Raw genomic sequence first — 25,934 nt, 5'->3', positions numbered from 1 at the left:
GATATATTGATACATATATAGTATGAAGGAATGAATAACGGAGAAATGTGAGCAAGGATGCTGATTCGTTAAAAGCAAAAATCACATAAATAATAGCGTACAGACCTTAAAGAAAAACACCCCCTCCCCAAAACAAACAAATAAAAGAAGAAGAAACAGCAAACCGGCTTCTCGCCGAAGTTTTTTCATTCGGCTTACAAGTGTGTACATAACTATAAGCTCCTTTCACATATACACCAAAGTCTGAGTAACTTCCTCAATTTTTAAACTCCTGAGTGTGAACGTGCGCTAGAGTCGCATCCCACCTACCCCACACCTACACTCATCTCCTGTCCCCCTTTCCCCACTTCCCTCCAACAAACCTCCCACACCTGACCTGCCAGTCACTAATCTAAACAACATCGTCATGGTCCTGCCGATTCCTTGCAGTCTTCGGGATCCGATCGCACTGAGGTGGTTGGTCGCGCGTTCCTCACTGACCCGCTCACAGTCTGCCTTTGATGCACACACACCTGTGTGTAAGACCAGGTCTTGTATTCCATTAGACAGGGTCTGCAAGATGCCGGCAAAGATGGCAGAGATATTGTGCAGATCAACTCGTGGTTGGGCGAAAAAGCGAGACCTGCAAACTCAACTCTCGCCTCCCAGGTAGTGGCTGAAGGATGAAAGGCCCCGTCTCTCCGCAGGTGGTCTATCATAAAGATGCAATGGGAATTAAACCAGGTGGAAACAATATGCTTTGCGAAGTCGTGTGCCAGGACATAGCCATTAGGATGTACCTGGAAAACGGTGACGTGTGTGGCAACCGATAGGCACTGACCTGGACTGGCTGAGACATCCACCTGGAGCTCGCCTCACGACCGTTGTGACGTCATGCGCACCTGCACCGTTTTGTGACTTAGCGAAAATAAAATGTGTTTACTTATGTAACTATTTTGTAATACTTTCCTATCAAGCTACGTAAATTAATAAAAAAAATACTAACTATAAATAACACTGAGACTTACTAAGCCAGCCGAAATTTCTGTGTTACCCAGCTAAAGATAATCTGCCAGGTGTACCATTATTTTGTGTATGATGCAAGGTGTCTTGCTTTCAATACGCCAATACCACGATTTATGTGATTTTTTTAAAAAATATTAAAACCCTATTATTTCTGCATGAAAATCTCATTCGATTTGAAGCATTTAAAAGGTTAGGTCTGCGTATTTAAAAGCTGGATTCTGAGTTTTTCAACAGATTACACTTCGTGAATTGAAAAAAAAAACCTCGGTTTTGTGCATTTAAAAAAATAGGTTTTGTATAATAAAAAACTAGGTTCGTATATTTAAACAAACGAAAGTTTGTATGTTTAAAATAATCAGCTTTGCTTATTTTTTTTTTCAACAAGGCTTTGTGTATTTAAAAAAAAAAAAAGAAACATTTGTGTAGATGAACAGCACCGACTCGACCTTTACGAAAGGTAAAGAAGTATGTTTCGTACGTTGGTTATTATATTTTGTTCGCTATGACAAACTTTTAACGAAATCGTTAACGAAATATTCGCTATGTTCGTAAAGTTCCATATTATTTATTGTTTGTTTGCTTTTGTTTTATATTTTTTAAGAGCAAAGTAACGCACTGATTATTTACAAGCGTGGTGTGTGAGGCATGTAGCTCTTTATTGCTTGGAGATAAGCATTGTCTTAACAGTCTCTCCTCCTGCTTCATCTTTATTGCCCAAGCCGGACCTTTGCTTGCCTGTAAGTGTCCGTACAGCTATTAACGGAACATAGTTAGCAAAATGAACGAGAAAGCCGTGCTAAAAGGTTTGATGACCTGCCATACATCGGAAGGATTTGAAGCTGCTGGCTTCCTACTCCACAGACTGGCATCTGATGAGACCAGAAGGACCAGTCTCTATAACCGTTGCAGTTATCACGATGTTGGTCGCAGACACGTGGTGCCGGAAATTAGTAACAAGAGCAAGACTGTACTATCAGTCGAGGTCAGTTCACACTGTCTGAACCTTTGGCACTTGACTGATGCCATTTGTTACAGCTAATAAGACGAACAAAGACTGTCAGTCTATCAGTTTCTGTCCATCTCTGTCAGAATTATTACATAATTGATAAATTGATCAATCAATCAGCTAACCAGCCAACCCATTTTCAGCTATCATTAGTTTATTCTTATATGTGCTATGAGTTTTTTTTAAAAATATTTGTTTGTGTACCAACGGTCTGGTTCACAATTTTGTGGTAGTCTGAAACACATCCAATCAAGAACTTCGCCGACTTTTTTTTCCATGTTATTATTTGTAGTGGTCATTAATTTGTTAATATTTTTTTCCCTTCCACTGCTTCAAGGAGATTTCTAAGAGCTTTTAAGTCACCGGGTGTGACGATAGACTACCCTTAAAATAGGAATCAGTCATGGTTGTAACATGAAGACGTGGTTGTAACAAGTCTGCGACAAGAGGAACCAACACGAAGCACACATATCACAGATGTTGCCACCATGGCCTTGCGCTTGCGACTCCAAGAGACTGTCAGGACACCATGTTGGCCATGCTTGACATCACGTGGTGCAAGACAAATGATTACAGTCTGTTAGTCTGGAGCCTAGAGCACAGGACCTTGCTACCTACCCGGTACCTGGACGGCGAACGCCAAAGAATTAGCTGAAGTGTTAACATATTGTCAATATTTTACCTGAGACATCCACACAGCGGCGGTGCACCTGACCCTTGACCTCTCGATGATCAAACTTTATGATTTAAAGGAGTAAAGTTCGTTGACCTTTCATGAAGAATTTTTTTCTAAGTTATACCAAGAACATCTATTTCTAGATAGGAATCAAGACAACAGTATAGCGGTATTTTTCAAGTTACCTTAGAGGAAAAAGAAAAGAAAAAAATGGAAGAAAAAAAAAGGAGAAGAAATGCTGTGCTATTTTCAGTATCATCACCATCATCGTCCTCCCAGAAGTAGAAAGATGTTATGAACTGTTAACACCAGCGATCTGAAGAAAGCGACTCTTATCAACTGCAGTCCTTGAAATATTGACAGACATGAAGTATGATGAATATTTCGATCTTATCAACATTAGACTGAAGCATGAAGAGTATTTCAGTCTCCAAGACATTAGACTGCCGTTGGCATGGTGAATGTGGTACCGAACAAACATTCGTGTGTATGTGCGTGCGTTCTCTTGCATTCCTACACTCTTATGCTCCGTTTGCATGTATGTTAATCTCGTCAGGGAGAAAACAAAATCCTTTTCAGGAGAAAACACTGCCTACAACACCTGAGATTTTCCTTCAGGGAAGAAGTCCATTTTCAATTGCTTGGTTGTTTGTTTGGTTTGGTTCGAATTTAAGTAACTTCTCAGCATGGAGTCGTGTTGCCAAGCAACGATTGACGACAGAGGGGCAGATGAAAGTAGATTTTTTTTTATTTTGTGTGTGTGTGATTGCAAGAAAAAAACCTTTTTAGCGTGTTGAGCGGCTCTCAACTCTCTTTAATAACTCAATTACTTCGGCTCCTGCTTTGATCTCACAAAGGAGACTTTCAGACCTTAATAAGTTGGGTCTGGACTGTGCCCCTGGGACTTGTCCACCATACATTACTTGCCACTCACCTGTGTGTTGAGAAATATTAAATTTAGGAGGAAAAAAAACAAGAACAGAAATACGTTAGAACTGTTTCTTTCGCGGAAACGAGGAGGAGTCAGAAAGAACCACACACACACACACACACACACACACACACACACACACACACACACACACACACACAAATTAAGAGAAGAAATGTGCAAATGTACAAGCAAACAAGTGAACGAATTATTGAATAAATGAAGGGAAGGAATCAACGGTTCAGGGGGACAGTTAGGAGTGAGAAAAAAAGGAAAAAAATGGGTGCCTCATGTAGTCTGAATGATTTTGTTGTTTATCTATTTATTGTTGTGCGATGCCTTCCATGGCAATTTTATTTTAAATACAGATTTCGTTAATGAGGTCAAAGGAACAGAGACACAGCTCTTCATTGAGCCAAGGTGGCCAAAGATGTGACTGCTGGACCAGCCACGGATGTACAAGAAATATCGTCAGAGATTGAAACCAGTTTCAGGATGTGTGCTTCTTCCCCGCCGCCGAGTATTTTCTTCCTAATTTTCTTCACACACCTTCTCAGACTTGCTAAGTAAGCAGGAGGCACAGTGAACATGAAAAGACGGTGAGCACGAGACTGCAGTGCCTAGACAGTCGTGTTCATATCCGCGGGAATCTGGTTGACCACGCATCGGGTCTCCACCATCTGTGAGCCAAGTTTTAAGGCTGCCGAGCAGAAGACCATAAAATCTTTGTTTGAAGGTGATTTATTTTGGCCCTCGCGGTGCACACACAAAAAGGAAGGAGACTGCACGACACTGCAGTCAATGGCGAACCTGTGAAGGCGTCCAAACGCTAAGAACTCGCCATGAGCCACCATGACAAGCCTGGTGTCTGTGTCCTGCAGCCAAACCCACGAGGACTGTTAATGTTGATGGCATATGGAATGTTAAAAGGATAAGCAGCTTGAATGTTAATATGGTCAGCAGTGCATCATCTTGACCATGTCAGTCGGATTCCGTTCAAAGTAAGCAACGTGTACTTCCAAGACAAAGATCCCTTCGCAAATCCGAAGACCAATAGGTTCTTGGAGTTCATGGTAAAAGACATCGAAAGTGTGTAGAAAGACCTAACGGCAGGCCCTACTGCATCCACCACTGAATATGTTCTCTGGCTTTTGAATGAAAGAGGGGCCAGCTAAAGGGTTCTTAGGATGTGTACCACTGCCAGCAGTTAAGGGAAGACGTCCCTCGACGTGTTGAAACTTGAATCTTGGGTCAAAGGTGAGTTGACAGAGTGCTTTGGAAGCACTGACTAAAGAGTAAAGACTGTATTCAAAAGTAGAAGTTCTTTTCTTGTAAGGCACAAAAGTGGTTGATGATGATGATGATGATGATGATGATGATGATGATGATGATGATGATGGGATTTCATAAAAATAACCAATGGGAAAGGAGGTGGTGGAAGTTAATATTGACAATAGCCTTCATGTTATGTATTATCAAACATACAGGCTGGCAGACACCGAGAACCACCTGCATGAGAAATGCTCATCCCCACCTCAGTTTAGTCTCTAGGATCCCTACCATGTCTCGCTTGCTTCGTGCACTAACACCCTTGCAGTGAACGTGTGATTTTTTTTGGTATTTTATTCCTTATAATTATACATTGTTCAGTCGTTGCTACCTAACATATTTTGTGAGGTGATTCGTCTTCTAACAACTCGCAGAATGACAGATGGTAGAGATTTGGGAGTGAGGCAGGGAAGACCCATTCTTCCTCTCCTCCAATGAGATACAAGTCCATGACTTTCACCATAATCATTTACACTTCGTCCTGCGAATGATTTGATATCTGAATGGGTTTAATTCAGACATAGTATCATAATACAAAGATGGTAACTATGCAATGATCTTTGAGCTAGCGAACGCGATAAATCGTATTTCGAAAGGAAGAGTGGAATAATAAAGTGAAGTAAGATGTTATGATCTTGATCGCCAAAAACATACGAACCGCTGAACTGCGAATATGACAGACAGACAGACAGACAGACAGACAGACAGACAATATGGGAGGTCAAGAAAACTGCCATGTTATGCAATGAGGGTGTTAGGCCGGGTGCGTGGGTGAAGGCGGCACTGTCAGAAAGTAGGGATGGCGGCTGAGTTTTTGTTCTCTCGCTCATCTTATACCCTGCTTTTTTTTTTCGCGACATTTTTACATCGAGACCTCGCTGGAAATCAGTTTCGTCTGCTTGTTCTGCTCCGTACACAAATACATGTATCCTTTTTTTTTTCCTTTCTTTTTATGCGCTTGACATGTAATTAGAAAGACGTATCTACCGCATCGTCGAGAAACATGCAATGGAAAGCTGTGCGATAGATATGTCAAGAACGACATATCTATATTATAATAAAATTATATACTGGATCCTGTTTCGTACTGTCAGCAGTTACCAATTTACTTGCTTTATTCGTTCATTCGTCACTTGTCTGAAATGGGTCGTTGGGAAGGGAGGGGGCAATTTGTCGTTGATGATAATGAGCAGGACAACCAGTCCATTCCGTTCTCGTAAGCCATTTCTTCCTCTGACCACAGCAGCCTTCGAAAGAGTGTCTTGCCGGGTTACATGGCCAAACCAGACCAGCCAACCAGCTTCACCATTGCGAATAAGGGTTCCTGGTATCCTACGAGTGTCGCCACCATGGTTGGTACAAAGCGATTGGTTTCTTGGTGTTTTGCTTTTTTTTGGAAACTATCCGGAGCAACCTCCTCATGCACTTGTACCTGAATACCTGTCTTCTCTTAACATTGAAGTGCAGGGTCCACGTTTCACATCCGCAAAGCAGATCGGTACTACTTGGGACTTGTACAGGTTGTGTTCCTGATGCTATCGCTGCTTCAGTCTATGTCCAGCCTAGCCATTGCCATCCTGATGCGGACATCTGTCTTACTCGCGTTCTTTCCTTGATGTCATCTCCCTCACTCATTCACTCACTCTCGTGTTCATCTAGGAGTGAGAGATTAGTCTGGCCGAAAGACCGCTAAAATCACCTAAAGCGAAATACTCAGGTTAAGGGACAATATGGCTACCGTTGGTCTTTGTCCCTAAAGAAGCAACAAGTTTGTGTTTGAGGCGCATGCAAGTGGCAAGGCGAGGTGGCAGAACACCGCCGCAAAGACACGGAGATTCCAGCCGAGGAGTCTCAAGCAGTAAGCCGAGGGCACACAGTTTAAGGCCAATTGAAACTGCCGTGTAAAGCTCAGGGCACACAGTTTAATGCCAATTGGAACTGGTGACAACACATCGTCAACCTCAACTCCCCTTTCAAGTCACGCGAGTCAAAGAATCTCCTCTAGTCCCCGAGGATTTGTGTGAGCCCCCTTGCCTCCCACCTCCCCTTTCTTCACCCCTCCCGCGCCTCTGGACCAGCTGGAGGAGAAGGTAACGAGGTTTGGAGCAGACAGGAGCGAAACAGAAAGGTGACAACTGAGCGATCGGCCCTTCATCTTAGTTCCCTTGAAAGGCTCTCAAAGGTGCGCGTGGCTTTTAAACACAATGCGTGCTTTCCACCTGTACCCAACCTCCATCCTACCTCCCTACACGTCTTACGTCTGTTGGTGGGTTCAACGGTTCAAATGACATCAGACAGGGACATACATCCCCTGCGCCTGATTTCTCAAGGTCTTCTGAAATGACCCACTTTGTGGGACATGGAGTTAGTCATCAAAATTGTTCTCCACTTTTTTTCAAAGTTTTCCACATCGATTCTTTTCTCTCTCTCTTCACGATCAAATACCCCAATGTCCTCTTTTTTTTTTTTTTTTTGTTTGTTTGAGCGTTACATTTGCATACACAGGAAAATGGGAAAAAACCTCCAACAACTACAAAAATATATATAAATCATTCACGGAAGACAGATAAGCGAAAGAGTTCCCTACGATGTGTTAAGTAATGAAGAGGACGCCAGAACACCTTGCTCTTATCGCAATTTCTATCACAGTCAGTTAAAATGCAGAATCTCCGAGGACGAAGTGCGCGCGCGAGAGACAATCAGATAAGCACGACACGGAGGACGTTCAGTCAAGCGTGTCGCCCCTCGGCTCCTCTCGACGTTGAAAGACAACACAGTGTCACTTGCCTTTGAAGAATTTGCTTTTAGGGAGTAAATCAGCGGCGTTTATAAACTATGAGAATACTTGTGGTGTGTTACTTCAAAGTTCCTTCCTGTTCTTGCCTCGAGTTTTGCGTGGGACTCGGTCAGTCTGCAGCAAAAATGTTTCTCCTCTTTCTCTGTGTCTCTTTCTCGTTTTCTCTCTGTGTGGTTTGGAGAAAGAGAAAGAGCCAAACACCCAACCTCCAACATTTAATCTACTAACAAACTTTTTTGTTGCGTGTTTATGTTCCTGTGTGTTTGTGCGAGTGAATACATTTCTCATTTGTACATGCCTTCATATAAATAAATATTTGTTTAAAGAAGTAAAAAACAGTAGATGAAAAGATTAGAATGATGTTACGGTCGAAAGGATGAATAAGAAGAAGAGGTGGGTGTATGAAATATACATTAATGTCTTACAGATTTGGCCATAGAGAAAACAATTTTATGGTTTACCTATTAGCTAAAAAAAAAAAAAAAAAAAAAAGAAAAAAAAGAAAAAGAAAATTAGACAGAAATACATTTCATACATACACACATGCATGCATATATACATGTAAGTATTGAACATTTTTTAAATGACTGAGTAATCTTTGCCTGCCTAAATAAGGCCTCTGAGTAGAGATAATCACCCAAAAGTTTTGTCTATGTATGGTATTATTAAATTATTTCAAGCAGCTAAGGGAAGTGATATTTTATTTCTTCCTGGACAATCGTAATCTATAATTTCATTTGCAATCACTCGATATCCGTAAAAAAAAAAGTCATTAGTTTACTTACCACCAGAGCCCTATGATATTGGCGGGGAATATGAGATAGAAGTACAAGCAAACCAAAATGCCTTGAAGGCGCATTGTTGGTGTCAGTCACACCCTGCTCGAGTAGCTCTTCTCCACAGTCACAAATGTGACATTTGCTGTCACAGAGATGGCATTCACTGTCATAGAGGTGACAATCACAGGCTCAGGTAATATCCGGGAGGTTACAGACTCCGAGGACCAAAAGGCACAAAAATGAATCGCCTCCTGATGTCTTCCTGCGTCTAGTTTTTTTTTTTTTTCAAACTTGCTGTCTTCCTTTCTAAATTTGTGTCGGTAAGTGTTTAAAAATGGTGATGAAATCTTCTAGGTCTTCGGTCCTGACCGTGAAATTTCGTTCATATACCACATAATTTTTCTTCCTCACATGCGTGCAGATCGTAAGAATCATATCGTCAGCAAGCACCTCTGGAGTTGGTTGCAGCCGTGAACTTCTCTTGTGAGTCCTGTCAGAAAAGTCCAGATGAAACCAAAGGTTGTCACACTTTCAAGCCACCATGACTTTTGGTTTTCCTCACTGAGAATGGTCCGACATGGACCCTCCAGAACAAAAATGACAGAATGGGGATCTCAGCAAGTCTTTGTTTGTTTGTTTGTTTTTAATTATTTTTTTTTATCTCTCTCTCCTTGATACAAATGTTACGACCTTACAGCAGTGGACGACTCACTTCAAAGGTGGGGACCACAGGAAGGCTGGTACTGTCCGTACCTTGCTTCACGCAAGCGTGTCAGCCTTTTTTTTATTCATAAGATCCTTTCTTCCTGTTGCTACTCCTTGTGGAGACCGTTGGCAGGATTTACGAGGTGCCTCATCAGAACGATAAAAAGAAAGAAGGAAGAACTGGGAGCGACATCGTCTTTTACGAGGTCAGACGACGAAGATTTTGAGGGTGTGAGGGATGGGGTGAGGGGTGGAGAAGGGAGGAGGAGGGACTCAATCGCTGAGATCTTGCTTTTCCTGAGTTATCGATAAAGGAGGCAGATGACAGGTCTGCAGCAGAGTGAATCTTCTTGCGCGCAGATATAAATTCCGATCTTCCCAATGTCGACGTATTTCCTGTAGGAATAGGAGTGGCCACCCTTCCAAAAAAGAAAGGTGAGCGGGGTTGCGGGATTCGGGGAGGGGTGAGGATGGTCTTCGATGACCTTACTACGAGCGCTGGAGCTGACAGTCGAGTGTCTGAAGGCGAGGTTGACCGTAGCGGCAACGGCACTGGTGGTAGTAAACAGTGCAGTGAGACACGGAGACCAGGCTGTGAACAGTCGTTGGACGAATGTGGGAGTAGTTGTTGGTCGACGACGTCTTGGACAAACCCAAAGGGAGTTTCTGTTGCTGCCGCTGTTGCTGCTGCTGCGGCGACGGCGACGGGGATGGAGGTGGCGGAAGTCGTGGTGTCGATGACGGTGATGGTGGAGTTGGTGGTGGTGGTAGTAGTAGTGGTGATGATGATGTTGGTGACGACGACGACGATGATGGTGATGATGATGGAGGTGGCGAGGACGGCGTAGTCGGCAGGGTCGGCAGTGGCGCAGGCCGGCTCCTGTCACAGGTGACATTGTCCCATGATCTGGCAAGGAGTGAGGGCTGGCAGAGCATTTCACGCTTGCCAAAACTCTCCCCACCCCCCTACAAACCCACCCACCTTACCTCCCCCTGTTCAATGTCTCTCTCTCTCTCAGTCCTGGCCGGTCACTCCACCTCAGCTTGTTGATTCCTTTTTTCCCACCCTCTCTCTTTCCTGTCGCTTTTGCACGCCTGGCCTGCAGCAAAAAAAGTCAAACGTTTTTAAAACAGCAGCGAGCAGGATAGCCACTTACACAGCAAGATGAGACACAATATGAGTGAAAAGTGAACAACTTTTCTCCCGTGTTATCAATGTTCAGGCTAAGAGGCCAACGGTGGAGGGAAGGTGTTGTGGGAAGGTGGAGGGAGGGAACAGAGGAACGGGGAGGAGAAAAGTAGAAAGGGGCCGAGATTTAGGTGGGAGAGGGGAGGTAAGGGAATAGGGGAAGGGGCTGAAAGGGAGGAAAGAGAGAGAAGGAAAGATCAGAGCAGAAGGGTGAGCTACGTGCTCAGGGGGAGAGTACTATGCACCACAGGGCTGGCGAAGGGGGGGAATTCGCGGTTCGCTGAACTTTCATACCATGTGTTCGTTAAGCGCAGTCAGCTGGAACCTGATTTACGTTGCCTATTCCATCGACCCTCATCCTTTGCCCGTTCACTCCCGTTCCCCTCTGCTCCACCATTCACATTATATTTCATCCATTTCTCTCTCCTTCCATCTTACCATATTCGCAACATCTCATCTTTCTCGGCTCTCTTTTTGAAATGTTTATATTTGTTTGTTATAGAAAAAAAATTGAAGAAAATAAATTACATTTCCTGAAACGTTTGTATAATTTTTCCTTGTGGAAAAAACAGATGTTTTTGTCTAATAAATTGTCTTTCATACCAGAGTAGGCGAGGAGGCGGGAATCAAAGAGATCCCATTACCGAGAAGAATTAAGGGATATATAACAGTAATTCTAAAACCTGTCAATTAATCTTCGTTGAATAATTCCTCTTAATCTGAGTGCTGACCTATGAAAAGTTAAGAATACATACTACTTCAGGACTCACTCGTGTGGACTTGATCACTCGCTGAAAATAGTCCGAAGTTCTAGAACAGTATACGTGTCTTTTCTTGTTCGAGAAAATCCCCACAGCGGTCCTTTTTTTCTGCCCCTTCTCGATCAGGTGACGAAACTACCCCTTTACTCATTGAACGCCCTGTGAAGTCTATATCTCTGTGAAGTCTGCCGTTCCGACTATATGCGACTTCCTGACAAAACGCAGCGCTACCCATAACTGAACCGTGCAGACTTCTTCCTCTCTTGTCTCCCTCCCCCAACCATTCCCCTTTGAACCCTCCTCAACGTTGGAGGTAGTGACCCAGATTTACGGCGGTTTCCACAGAAGAGGAGACCCAGCCCCCGCCTTCGCACCCAACCATAGACGCTGCTGTCTCCAGCACTCGGGCAGACGAAAATTGCAAACCTTCTTCTTCTCCTTGACTTGCTCTGTAATGGCTCAGTTCATCAAGCATTTTAATTGCGGCTTGAACGCCGAGCAACGAAGCATGCGTGCGCATGAAGACGTTGCACGTGCTGGACTGTCAGGTTCACGTGCAGCTTCGATTGCGCCACACCGAGACGTGACGTCATCACGTGTCCTTCCACCCTTACCCTACTCGGCCCTCGCTCCACACCAACCCCGGTCTCGCTCCATCGTGCCAGCTCACCGAGATGACTGCTGGCTCAGCTCTTGTGATTGCGTCATGCTCTGGTCATTTCACGGAGGTTTGTGTCATTGGGCAACACCGTCGCCTGCTTCGACCGTTAGTCGGTTGTAATTACATGCCGTGGCGCCATCTCGCGGCCATATCTTGCGACTTCTTATTACCGGCACCATCACGTTCCTTTGGACGCAAATGTAGCATGCGACCATAAATACTATAAACACAATTTTTTTTCAGCCACCACTTTGCGCAATTTTTGAAAGTGTTTGCGGAAGGAGATCACTTGTTGTGGGGCACTCTGAAGATAGACTATGAGCAACAGCAAATATTAGGCCAAAGACCTCAACTAAAATTTTAGGTCTTTGCACTAAGGACGGTTTGCTGGTGCGCCTGAAAACTTTCTCGACGCATGCGCCAATGGAGCACAAATGAGTCTCAACAGACATGCAAAACAAAGGAACAATCAAACTAAGAATAATTGAAAAATAGATATTATTTTCCGATATAAAAATTTTAACGAATTTTGAGTTACAAAACTGTTATAAACCATTATTTTTAGTTAATTTTATGAATATAATTTAAGACTATCAAGGACTTTGTGCATGCTTCAATACATCTTCGTGGTTAAAAACATTAATTATTCATCAAAGATTCTCGCTGAAGTTAATCAAATTTGTTTAGAAGTAGCTGAAAAGAATAAATAAGTAACAGTGTGCTTCATTATGATACAGAAAAAGAATTTATTTTGGTTACAGAATGGATAAGATATAAAAGTTTTTAAAAGGTGTTCCACACAAAACATTGTGCTTATCTCCTAATCGTTTCCGTAAGCTTTGAGGAGTTGTGATGATATGGCTATTGATTAAGGTCAAAGTTCTACTTGAGGGCTAGAAAGTTTGGTGGCATCCGTGGAAGTAGATGTGAAACACACGCGATGCCGGTTACCCCGGATGTCACTAGGTTTCACTAATGGCCCGACAAGTACAGTCATCTTTCCAAATCCTTCAAAGTCGAACTATTCTTCCCTACCTTTTAAAACCCGATGTTGTCAAACATGTGTCTATGCTAATCTGCATCATCGTCATTCGTCATCGTCATCGTCGTCGTCATTATCTATTAAGCCACCTGTTAGGGAAAGGAAGATAATAAACTCTTCTTCTGACATTGGATGATTTTTAAACTATCAGAACTGAACACTTGTCAACCCCATTCTTCGTGGTCACCGTGATACACGAGTCCCTTGGCCCTTTACTAGCCCCTATATCGAACTAAAGCGAGTTCCGACTGGCAGGTTTTGTCACGGAAGTCGCACACCCTGCGGTCGCCATGTTGCGCCTGTAGCCGAGTCGGTCGCCAGGGCCTGCGCGCCGCGCGCACCCGCGCTTGACTCCAGTCACCCCAGCCGCTTGTTTGGGTTCGCCAGGGCAGAAGACGGCGAGCTTACTCATAAAGGTTCTCCTGTGGAGATGAAGAGGGCAATATTTAATTTGGGCATGGATGGAGATTCACCGCGAGCGGTAGCATTTTAACACCTTCCCCAGAAGTCTTTCAAACTTTCCCCCCTCGGCGTTCCAGCCCCCAGCCCGTCGCCTGATCACCTCAACCCGGCTGGCCCCGATCGGAGGGGCTGCCCTTCCCCCCTACATCTCTCTCTACCCCCCTTCAACCCGTCTTTAGTCTCCGCCGAGTGTGCTCGCAAGCAGGGGGTAGGGTCTGTGTGTGGGCAACGGCGAGCGGCGCCCTTTTCTTGTTTTATGATTAAAACGCAAGGTAGATGGGTGTAAGGTTTTTACGACAGCTTGGAGGAGGAGAGCGGCTGGGATGTAACAGGCTCCGAGCATTGTGTCTGTAGCAAGTGCGGGAGGAGCTGGACGAAGAAAATAAAAGAACAACAATGGAGAGGTTGAGAAATTGTCCCCAATCCCCTTACCCGTAGAGCGGGTGGGATGGCGTCGCCAGGGTGGGCGAGGTAGGGAAGGTCACCCAATGGCATCAGATGGCCTGCAGGGGTGGGTTGGGGATGGCTTTGACAGTGGACAGTACATTGTGGTGGTGTGTGGGGGTTGTCTTTAGTGGATCATTAAAATGAATGCCCCGTCAGAATTACACCGACTCCGTCAAACATATCGCACTTAGCAACAACCGCGACACTGTCGTGGAAACCTTGAGATCCCTGCCAGACAGACAAATAAGTAGAGCAAACAATTAATTTGTATGCTAGTAAATCCAGTTTGGTGCTGCTTTTTATTTATCTAAACCGTTTGGAACAAGCGAAGTTGGTGAAAGGTTGCAATAAATAATGTCAGTTGTTAAATAATGTTATTCGTCTTATGCGTAATCATCGCCTCTAAAAAAAAACATGAAAATAATTTTAGTGACATATTTTATCTACGCTTGGACGAAGCTGAGAGGCAGAGGCTTGCTAGAACTTTTCAAGTCAGTTAAATACCAAAAGAAACACTCGATTTACACTTAACAAATTCTTGCCATTAATGATTATTTTTATTATATATATATAACTGGCATGTCTCCCCTTCCCCACCCTTATACATATTTGGGGCAATTTGGTGTGAAGAGCTTGAAATGCCTTCTCACCATGACAATGACAATGACAATGACAATGACAATAGGTAGTCTTGGGTTGGAATCTGTGCTCTGACATCCATCTCATTGTATTTGACACACACTGACCATCAGGGGTTTTTCCGGGTACACCAGTTTCCTCTACCCGGTGTATGTTGGTGCATGTTTTTTAAACAGGCATTCGATTCCTACAAGCCAGTTGTACCCGTGCGTGTCTATGAAAAGCTTTGGTATTATTATTATCATCATCATCATCATCATCATCATCATCATCATTCGTGAGTTATTTTCTATCAGCTAGTCCTCTTTTTTCTCCTAAAAACCACACGAAATTTGACTTAATGTTTTGTCAATCTGGCTGTCTCTTTCTCTATGAAGTAAAGAGGTTGTGGAAATACTGTTGAAAAACAAATAATTTCTACCAAGCGAAAAACAAACATTTGGACCAAAATATCCGCAGACTATGCGGTTTCTCGCGCGCACACATATACATACACAAAGCACTCACGCGCGCCGAAACTCGCATACACAGTGTGTACACTAACTCACGTACCTACCTAAACACGTGACATTACTTAAATGCATTTTGCGTTAGTGCTCTCCTTACACTCCGCAATCGTTTGCAATCTTAATTTTTTTTAAACAACCTGCACTATATTTTTTTCAGAAAGACTAGCATATGGGAAAGGGTTTGCACAATAACAAATTTAAAAGATAGACTAATCGGCTTCGCAATAATCATAACCTGTTCTCCGCTTCAATCCTAGAAATGAGATTAATATACTGTAAAAAAAAATATAAAAAGTAAACCACCAATAAAGTAGAATACACAAAGACAAAGAGATAAAAACAAAGTGTCTATAATTATGGTTTGATAAAGATAGTAATAAGGGACAAAGGTAATGACTGAACTTAGCAACTAATTGTATCCCCATGAGTTGTTTATATTTTTTTACTTGCTCTGAACAAGACGGTCATTGTGCTTGGTGATATTTCTGATTCTCAGTAGGAAGCGTATCAGGGTATCCTCATAGAGAACCACCGGTTAATTAAACTGACTGTCTGATCAGTCCTTTCGTAAGATTTCTAGACTGTCTCAATTATAACTTACGCGGATTCACATTTTTTTTTTAAAAAGTATCCGAGTCTTACCTAAAGTGTTATCTTCTTCTTTTTTTTTTTTTTTTTTTTTTTGTGGAGTGATGGGGGAGGTGGGGAATAGGTGGTAGCGGCGATATAGTAATTTATTTCACCTTTACTGTGGGGACGGAGACCGAAGGTGAGGTCGCGCTAAAGATTTTCTCTGTTGGTTTGTCAGTGTGTTCTTCAGAATATACTTTCCAGTCGCTTCCCTTTTTCGCCATCATCGGTTAAGAAAGTAGAGAAAACTGAGAAATAATGTATTGATGGCAGCAGCAGTACAAACGATGTTTCAAATACTGCCATGCGGTGACCTTTCAGGCAGCATGTCTGGGCTTACTTCCCACTAAGTCGTCGCTTCTTTGCCTTGCCAAGTCATCTGCCACGGACTGTCTCAGAGGCTTGCCAAGACCAAGCCAATAGAAGGCAGTGTGCTGACGTCACACAACCTTGAAACAACCGATTGATTGTAAAACTGTTTCAATGATCTCTTTTTTCGATAAAAGTATAGAACTCATTTTGTAAGTATTAATAGGTTTTTTAAAAAAAATCCCTTTATTTTCATGTGAAATGAATCTGATTTACGTTTGTTAGTATCGTGACCAAGGTACCTCCTTTTATGATTTATTATGAGACAAAGGATGCCAATATTTTAAAAGGAGAAAGACTAAGAGGAGACACGCAATTTCATCCTTTTGTGTCACATTTATTGCTTTCAAAATGTTTTAAATATAGTTTGCAAAGTTGAGCCATTTAAAACCCTTATTTTTCTCGGTGTCAGATTTTGCTAAATATAAAATTAAATTTAATAAGATTTTTGTGTGAATATAACAATAATGTGAAAGGGGTTTTTTGGAGTGAAGAATTTTATGTGAGAGGGATCCTGGGAACCATCAAAAAAGGATTCCCCTTCCTCCCGTCCCTCCTTCCTACACACCTACAACTAATTGCGAAGAAGTAACCTGGTCTGGTGGCGGCTCAGTTTTCCTGCAGGCGGTGGGGCTCAGGCGTGGTGGTGGTGGTGGTGGTGAGAAGGCGACAGCCACCGACAGCGCCCAGGGATCTCAAGACATGAAAGGCACCGCTGACGGTGTTTTTAAACAAAGCGTTCGCCTGTACTCCCCTGAGCGTGCTACAGGAGTACAGGAGTAGATGAAACACAGGTGGAGTACTTCTGCTGGTGACAACATCCGCAATAAGCAGCCTTCTTTCTCCTCTTCTCTCTCTATCTTTCTTTTTCTCTCACTCCATTCACTGGTTAGTTTTTTTTCTTTCTCTCTCTCTCTCGCTCTGTTCGGTGGGTTATGAGAGCGAATAAGACGAAATATTTATTTATTTCCTGAACTAGGTGTAGTTTGGATCCTCTATTTAGAGAAATAAAATTACAAGGTGGACGACACTTAAAGAACTATTCTTTCTTATTTTGACCAAAACAAAAAAATTGGTTACAAATAAAAATGCGGCCCGGTCAAATTTTTTAGAAACCTGAACTGGTGTGTAGAATGTTTTTAAATAGGAGACTGGAACTTAGAGACCTGAAAAGTTGTACAATATTATTTACGTGTTCTTAATTCTAAATAATAAGACTTTAATAATAAAATTCTCTTTTGAATACATCCCCCCCCCAAAAAAAAAAAAAAAAAAAATCGCAGTCATGAATTTTCCAGATGGATAATTGACTATGAGTGTGTTGTGATGCACGTTCGTGAGCCTGTTTCACACAATGACATATTCAACCCACACACTCACCCCCACTTCCATACCTACACTTACTGTTCTTGTTTATACCACGCCACATCCCCCACAAACACCACAACAGAGCATGTTCACATATCTAGACAAACATATATGGATAAAATGGAAGGAAGTTTTAAACATTCATTCATACACTTCTAATATTATGCAAAATTTCAGATATTCATTCCCTATGACAAGATGAGAAATGTGTTGAAATAATTTTTTAAATCCAGGTATTGTTACATATTTCGCCTGTATGTTATGGTTGCTGGATACTATACAAGACAAAGACTAGTAAACTATTAACAATTTTCAATTAATAATGTAGTTAATATTTATTGGATGATTTATTATTAAAATAATAATACTGTTGACGGAACACATTGAAACTGCGATGCGTTATGTAAATGAAATATTAATGCTAATCACGAATATTTTGAGCAAACTAGATCAAGTAGTGTTGTAATATTTAACTGTAAACAGTCATGTGTAACTATTATATAATGTTAATCTTAAAGGGAAGGAATAAAGAGAAACACACACACACTCACACAATACATATATGCAAGAAAGATTGATATATATATATTGATAGATTGAGATGCCGTTGTTGTAACAATATTGTTTAAGGTGTGTAAACCAATTATTTATGAAAGTCAGACAAAAATACCATGCATTTAATTAATAAGTGATAAATGATTCTCACATTATCCACGACCATTTTCATACAATTCTGAGGGCCTGAGAAAGTGAGAGAAAATATGAGACTGGCGTGAGACACGTCACAGCATTCATCCTCTCCTTCATTTGTTTTCCTTGACAGCGACAAAGGTAGAGGAGAGATAACAATGCGAAGAACACTTACGATTCACCGGCTTAAAGAAACCGTTGTGTCGCCGTTAGGTTCACCGATGAACTTCACAGCTGACGTTGTCGTTGACGTCGTCCCCCTGGCGGCTGGAGAAGTCGCTGTCGTCAGAAAGGTCGCATGCTAGCGGCCAAGACAAGCCGCCGACGTGGCAGTGTCTGTCCACAACCATCACCGCCACACTCAACCACCTGTCTGGGCTAGCAGCGCTCTTTCGACACATGGTCTAAGAACAGGAATCGCTCTGTCTGGCAGCTTTGAGATCGAGAGAGAGAGAGGAGGGGTGGGAGGGAGGGAGAAAAAAACAGAAAGAGAGAGAGGGGAGAAAGCAGGCAACGATGCCGCCGGTTGGGTTAAAGACAAATGCTCAGGGGGAGATAAAAAAGAAATCAGGTGTATCGAGATTCGCACGCAGTCACCGGGGTTCGTTTCAACCTTGAGTGATCAGTCTGGGCTGGCGGAAGGAGTGACAAAAGAGACGAACGTGGATGCGGAGGTTGGTTTCGGGGTTGGAGAGGGACGGAGGGAAGAAGGGGTGGGGGTGATGGGTGGGTGGGGATGCACGCATGCAGGAATGCGCGGGGATGAGTGCGACTGCAGACGCGGCAGCAGCCAAACAACAACTGTTACAATACTTCCTCCATTTACAACCCTTGCCCGATTGGATGGATGGATAAAATGATGGATAGATGAGTGGGTGGATTGATGATGTCGTAGTTTTAAAACCAGACAGAGATAGAGAGAGAGAGGAAGAGGAGAGAGAGAGAGAAAGCTGGGTCCCGCACCCACCACCACCAGAAGGTTGAAGAGATCCACGAGAGGTCAACACACAGGTAGTTCCCCCCTGCGCGTCGAGGACCAAAGCAGCGAGGGCACCAACGTAAAGATCCCCTTTCTTTTTTTTTTTCGGCGCGGCGCAATCAAAATATTAGAGCACCCATTTGGAGGAGTCGGGCGGTCATTGGACAAACAACACCGGCGTGGTGGGGTGGACGCGATAGACGCACCTTGGTCTTGGCGGAGTAGAGCCTAGCAGCAGCAGCAGCAGCGGCGGATTTTTTTTCAGAAGGAAAGAAGATGTTTAGGAAATACATCGCCACCAGCTCACACTTCCGCTCCCGCTACTCCGCGGACACATGGCGGAAAAGCGGGAAAGAGACGAGAGCATGCAATGTCTCCTCTCCATAAAGCCGACTGCTGGGCCGGAGCCAGCGCCTGTTGGGTTACGTCCATAAACTCTCCACAGCGCGTCGTGCGCTTATATTGAGAAAAGAGTAAAGAGTCAGTACAAGCGAGAAAGAAAGCAGACGCCGAGTTGTCTCCCCCTCCCTTCTTCTCCCCCACCCCTCGTCTCACCACCACCACCACCACCACCACCACCACCACTCCCACTCCCCCCCTCTGGTATTGACGAGCCCCGTGAGCTGCTGTCGAGTCTGCCAATAAGCAGGATGGGGCGAGGTGGTTTCAAAGGTATTACAAAATAAAAACGGTATTAAATTGATATTAAAACAAATCAGATTTTCCCAAACGAACTCCAAGCTGTTGTTTGAGACGAAAGGAAGTGGGAGTGGGAGCTTTGATCTGCTCGAAAAAGAAATGTAGAAAGAAATATATAGCGGATTTGTGCCTGTTAATAATAATAAGAGCTGTCAGCGAGATCTTCTTACCTGGTGACACCAACCGGGTGGCTTCCAGAGCCACCTGTCCTTCCTGTCTATACATCAAAGTGTCTTCTTTGTGCGTGCGTGGTCGTGGTCATGCATTTATAGATTGGCTTGTGTTGTCTCATTTTGCTTGCTCTTTTGTTTATTTTATCAGATTGTTGTTGTTGTTGTTATTATTATTATTATTATTATTATTATTATTATTATTATTATTGCAGTGTGCACTCATTTTTCTACTGTTTTAGGACTAAGTTTCGGGTCTTTTTCTAGTCATGTGCGGTACTTGCTACTTTAAAGTGATCACGTGCTACAAAAAAAAAACCGTTAACACGATAAAACAAATATGTTTTTGTTTGTTTTTATTCCTAGCCTACTTTGCAAGCTATGCAAAAAATAAATAAGGAATTTTTTTTTTGTCAAGCTAAACATATATTGGCATATGACATCTGTGAATTAACACAGTTAAGAGCTGCTTGTGTATGGTAATTTTTCTGGTGATTTGGTTTTGTTGTCTCTGCTTTTCTTTTGTTATTTTTTATTCTAAGTGTGGTAGAAATGATGTGTTTTTACATCAACCGGCTACAAAAAAAGGGCAAATATTTCTAGCATTTTTCACAAAGCAGTGAAAATCATTAATCAGCCCATAACATGTTCAGAACTTTGTGTGACTGAATGACAGAAAATCTGATAATGGGCATTTTTGAAAAGACCTGTTGCAAAAACTTGTATGGAAAAAATGAATGAATAGGGAGTGGAGAAAACTAGTTTGTTACAATACTGAATTTAACAAACATTAGGCACTGTCAACTGAATATTTGGTTTTAAAACAACACCAGTCATACAGGATGGGAAATGAGTGTACAGTCTCCCACCTCATTCTTAACATAAGTTGTATCTGTCACAAAATAAGCTTCAGGCTGACTTGATTGTGAAGTTAATTTATGCACATGGATAAACATAAACAGTGTAGGGATAAACAAACAAGAAATGTTTTGCTGTTGTAGATTGTTCTTACTCAGTGTATTAATGTAAGAAGAATAGTTGCCTGTCTTCTTCACTCACTCTTTCTTTGTGTGTTTAGTTTGTTAATGTGTTTTCAAACGGGTACATTTTAGCTTGACAGAGTATATTCCCTGTTGCATAGATTGACACTTAAAAACCTTTTTCCCCCTTCGTTGGGTTTTATTTCGATAAGTATTGTGCATAATATGAAAAGATCTTCACTTGAAACGGTTTTTAGTACGGAGTATGAATACTCACTGAGCACGATGAGGAATAGGAAAGAAAAAAAAAAAAAAAAAAGATCGAAAGCAGGAAGGGAAATAGGGGTATATTGGTCCCCTCGTCCCTCCTTCACATCGACTGTGAGGTAGCAGGTCGTGTCGCCAGGGTTGTCATGCTGAGACCACCCAGACCAGAGGACGCCACCCACACGCTGTCGCGAACCCTTCCGTAGGAGCAGAGCAACGCAAGAGTCCACCCGGTCAAAACAAACCTATTTTTCTGACTGATCTTGGACAAACAGACAAGAAACTTGTAAAGGGTCTAGCCACCTCAAGAGAGCTAGAGTTAGCTCGATCTGGAAGACTGGAAAGTAGCGCAGTCCCTGACATTCTTCTCCTTTCCAAAGCCTCAGGTTTGTCAAAACATTTGGCGTCTACCGCGTTGAAAATACTTGACAGGTACAGCGAGGGTTCGGCGACGGGCTTTTGATGTTCATCCGCAGGACCGCAGCAAGAAGAAGGGTTGGGAACGAGCGAGAGAGCAGACAGTTGGGTAAACTCGTGGCTTTAGGCAAATAGTTGATGATGCTGAGCCAAAAACTTCTCGACTGATGGTACTGTTTGGTTAATCTTCTTTCATGAATGAGGACATAAGTATGGACTGTTGTGCTTTGAAATTTTTTTTTTCTTGAAAAGTCTATTTCCTACATGCCTAGAATTTGGATACGCCGGTACATCTTTGGAATGTTTATCGACATGAAACTGTAGAATGATTCAAAGCCGCGAAGATTAATTTAACAGACAGCAAATGGTTTACAAATTCTGACAATCGTGCAGACTTTTAAAAGAAGTGTGAATAATTAAATGACATATTTTAGAACATATTTTAGTATTTAATAATATTTTATTGTATTTAGTTTATTCCTTGTTGCTCCTTTGACGAGCATAGGGACGCAATTGTATTACTAATCTTAAAACATTGAATTATATATATAACCTTAATATGCCACATTTTCATTGTATATATATATATCTTAATAACAGACCCATTTTCATTCAAAGGAAGATTATTTTATGGACCTAAATCTGAATAATGTAGGTTTGAAGGAACCATCCATCATTTTCAAGTGATGCAGGCCGAAAACATTTAAAAGCAAAGCGCGACTGCTCAAGCTACCCGTTATTTAAATAGAGTTTATATTAAAACTGACAATTTTAACATTATTTCGCCCCTACCAACGAAACTTTTTGAGTGATCGTTAGTTAAAAATTATTTTTGGAAGTGTGTTTGAAGTGGAGAAAAAGGTGTTAAATGATGTAAATACAGGGAATGTGTCTCAAGAAAACAAAGATGAAAGTTATGGAACTGCAAAAGAGCAGAGAGCAAAAAGAATAAAGAAATAAAATGACTTACGACGTGGAAAGATGAAATTGAGATGGTCCTATGGAAAAATATGACTAACTTAGTTAAGTGGTTAAAGAAAGAAAAATAAAAAGAAATAAAGAAAGCACACATTGAATGAATGAAAGGAAAGAAGGAGTCGGAGAAGAAGAGTAAAGACAGAAACTAGACATAAGAATGTGAAAGTATGGAAATGGAAATAAATTTTATGAAAAAACAGAGTTAATTAAAAGAATCTTATCTGCTGACATGTGAGGACGGGTGTATTTTTTTAAGTGCTGTGTATTTGCCTGGAAAAGAAGGTCAAACCTGTTGATAAATAAGTATTAAATCATTCGAGTTTGATATTGAAGAAACAACTAAACCTTGAAATACAGCGTAAAGGACATTGAATTCGTGTAAGAAGGAGTGGTGGAAAAGGATTGCTGGCAATTTACACCGAGCTGGCAACTAAGACTATATCATAGCTGAGCAGTCGGCCATGTAAACAAGTTCCACATGCAGAGAATCAACACCGTGTCCAAGACAAGATCTGAACTGAGGACAGCCAGGAGTCAGTGCACGAAAATAACGGTCACTTGTTGCCGGTCACCAGGGGATGAGAGTGTCAGAAGGAAGAGGAGGTGGAAGAGTAGACAACAAATGATGACGATGATGATGATGATGATGATGATGATGATGATGTACAAGCTATTTATTTCACATATTATGTGCGAAAGGCAAATGAACTTGTTAAAATTGGACTTTCACACGAATCTTTCAGGGCGTGAGTTGTTATTTGAGGAATATATAATTACAAATAAATCTTCGTGCGCGCTTAAGCGATACATTAGGTACCTTAGCGGAGAAAGGTAAGAAAACATTTTCCTAATATATCATTTTGCGCTAGATATATCAACATATCAACAGCACTGCATCGTGAAGACTACATGTAATGCCTGTAAATTGTTTTCGTCGTTTTCACGTCCTACAGAACTCCTTCATAAGTAAACAACTTTCCCCAACCTTAATATCTAAATGACCTCCCAGAGCCCGGCGTTCTGCATCAAAAGATGCAACAAATTCAGGCCTGGATTTGGCTGGGAGCCAAGTTATTAAATAGCCCCAAATCATTTTTGGCTGAAAACACTGAACCATGTGCACACTCAGAAGCTCAGGACATGCGCGCGCAGACTACTTCTCCGTCTGACGGTCCTTCCTTTCTCTGGTGCGTATTGTTAGCAGATGTCTGGCTAATTACAACTCACCTCCCGTCTTTCATAATGCTGTCATTAGCTGAGTCTTCTGAGAGTGATTTGAGACCTACAGGGGGGATAATGCATGTCCGTGGACACAAAAGCACCGTTAAAGCAGGTCACGCTGAGCCAGTTATGAGTCACTTCATTTCCTGGAGGAGATAAAGTTTAGAGTTTGCGAAAAGGGCATCTGTAATCTGAGGATAGAGTTTAGAGATTGCCAACAGGGCATCTGTAATCTGAGGATAAAGTTTAGAGATTGTGAGGAGGGCATATGTAATCTATGGATAAAATTCTGAGTTTGTGAACAGGGTATTTGTAATCTGAGGAATAGATGCAAGAACCATGTAGTTCCTCTACAGCAGGTAGACACAAAAACATTGAAATAAGCCAGGTACAACAATTAATTTTCCGAGATCATCTGCCTGACATACATATTTGTCTGTCTGTCTGTCTTCCTACCTCTCTGTGAGTCCCATCCTATCTAGCTATCAAGATGATACAAGAATTATAATATTATAATGTATCGCGTATAGGAAGATGAGAAGACATGAAATGTGAGATACCGTTGCATCTTTTTCATTTTTCTAATATTTTAATTTCAAAATTATTTTAAATTCAGTGCGTTTTATTTATAAAATGTTCTGATTATCCAAATCTCAACAATCAAGTTCCCTTCACGACACAGAAGCTTTTAAAATCACATTTTTCACCTTGCTTTTAAAAAAAGTCAAAAGTCTGTTGATTGGGTACTATCTCATTAGCATATACTAGAATATCAAAGTTAGAATTTAGATCAACTTTGTTTAAAAACATAACAAAATTACTTAAAGTTTTTGTAATAAGATAACGATAGCTTTATATTTTTTTTTAGTTTCCTGTTTTAGTTTAATTCAATTTGGACTTGTGTTAGCATTCTAACTTTGAGTAGACTTAATGAAGCTGCACTTGAGTATAAAATGTAAGTAGTAGATATCGTCCCAACAGACTGTACTGCAACAGTATAGACTGAAATGGTACATTATAGTAATTTTAGCATTATGTGTTAGATTGATAATAGTAATATTAAATATGGACAAAGTAGGACTTTTGTTCTACACAAGCGAGAAGCTGATTAGACTATTTCATTTTTTAACATTTTTTCCCCTATTTGCTAGCCGTATTTTTTTCCTTGCTATCTCTCTTTTTATCTCACTGTTATTTTCCCCGTCTTACATGCAAAAACTGCGATATTTGAGGGTGACCATAAAGAAGTATTTTACACTGCAGAAGTCCACGTTAACTCCACGAAGAGCCCCAAAAGAAAAGTAAACAAACAAACAAACAAACAAAAATCACACCATAGGGACAATTTAGCAACTGTATCGATCTGTCTGGTTTTGAAGTATTTTAAGATTGTTGTCAAAGTTCATATTCTAAAATATTTTCAAAGCATGCGTTTTAAGATTCGTTCCCGACTAACAAGCACTTGTGGGAAGTGAATAGTTAGTAATTAGAGGGTTCAAACCCAAAAAAAGTGTAGCAGCCGGTTCGATACCCTGGGGAGTAGGTACCTGAGTCCTTAGAGGGGAAGGCAGCTAAGAAGACAAGATTAACAGATTCATAGATAAGTGGCGGTGGCTCATCAACCACCGTAAAGTGGAGAGATTACCATTAACTTTGAATTTGTGTTTAATGCGACCATCATCATATAACATTCTTTGAGAAGATTTTTTTGGTCTTTTTTTGTCTTTATTTGCGCCATTAACTAAAATTCTTTTTCGTTTATCTTCGTCTTGATAATTGTGGTGGGCGTTTAATGATAGTTCAGCTGATATAATCTGTAAAAAGCTAACTTTATTTTCCACTTTACTCTCATACCAAAACTGGCGAATTCCGGTGTTGAAATGCTGCAGGGGTCACAAAGTTCCCTGGTTAAGATACTCTTAAAATGTTATCTCATGTTTGAGCCATTTGCTTTCGTTTATAGTTTTTAAAAAACAGAGTTTTAATCACTGTAGCCTCGATGCTGAAAGTGGCGAACATTTTAATGGTGGTCATCTGTGTTCACAGCACATGCCAGCCTGGCTTAATCATAAAATCAGTTCCAGAGTCATCTTAACCGATCTTTACCCCCCCACCGATTCCCATCAAGAGAGGAAATGCAGATCAATTATAATATATTTATAAATAATAAAATAAAAAGCCCTTGAAGAAAACCCTCACCAGATGTACATGTTATTAAGTTATATCAT

The 25,934-nt window shown here is 41.6% G+C and overlaps 1 protein-coding gene across 1 annotated transcript in view; it reads right to left on the bottom strand.

Annotated features, from left to right (window-relative positions):
* Positions 1 to 8,666, bottom strand: part of LOC112559562 (protein Wnt-6-like) — a 42,510-nt gene extending 33,844 nt beyond the window's left edge. The window contains exon 1 of the mRNA XM_025230897.1: positions 8,530 to 8,666. Within this exon, the coding sequence (XP_025086682.1) occupies positions 8,530 to 8,603 (74 nt within the window). The 5' untranslated portion in view covers positions 8,604 to 8,666. The remainder of the gene's footprint in view (positions 1 to 8,529) is intronic.
* Positions 8,667 to 25,934: the final 17,268 nt, after the last annotated feature.

This window comes from Pomacea canaliculata, linkage group LG1 (assembly GCF_003073045.1).
Source record: "Pomacea canaliculata isolate SZHN2017 linkage group LG1, ASM307304v1, whole genome shotgun sequence".
NCBI lineage: Eukaryota > Metazoa > Mollusca > Gastropoda > Architaenioglossa > Ampullariidae > Pomacea > Pomacea canaliculata.
This window is presented reverse-complemented; position numbering and strand designations above follow the sequence as displayed.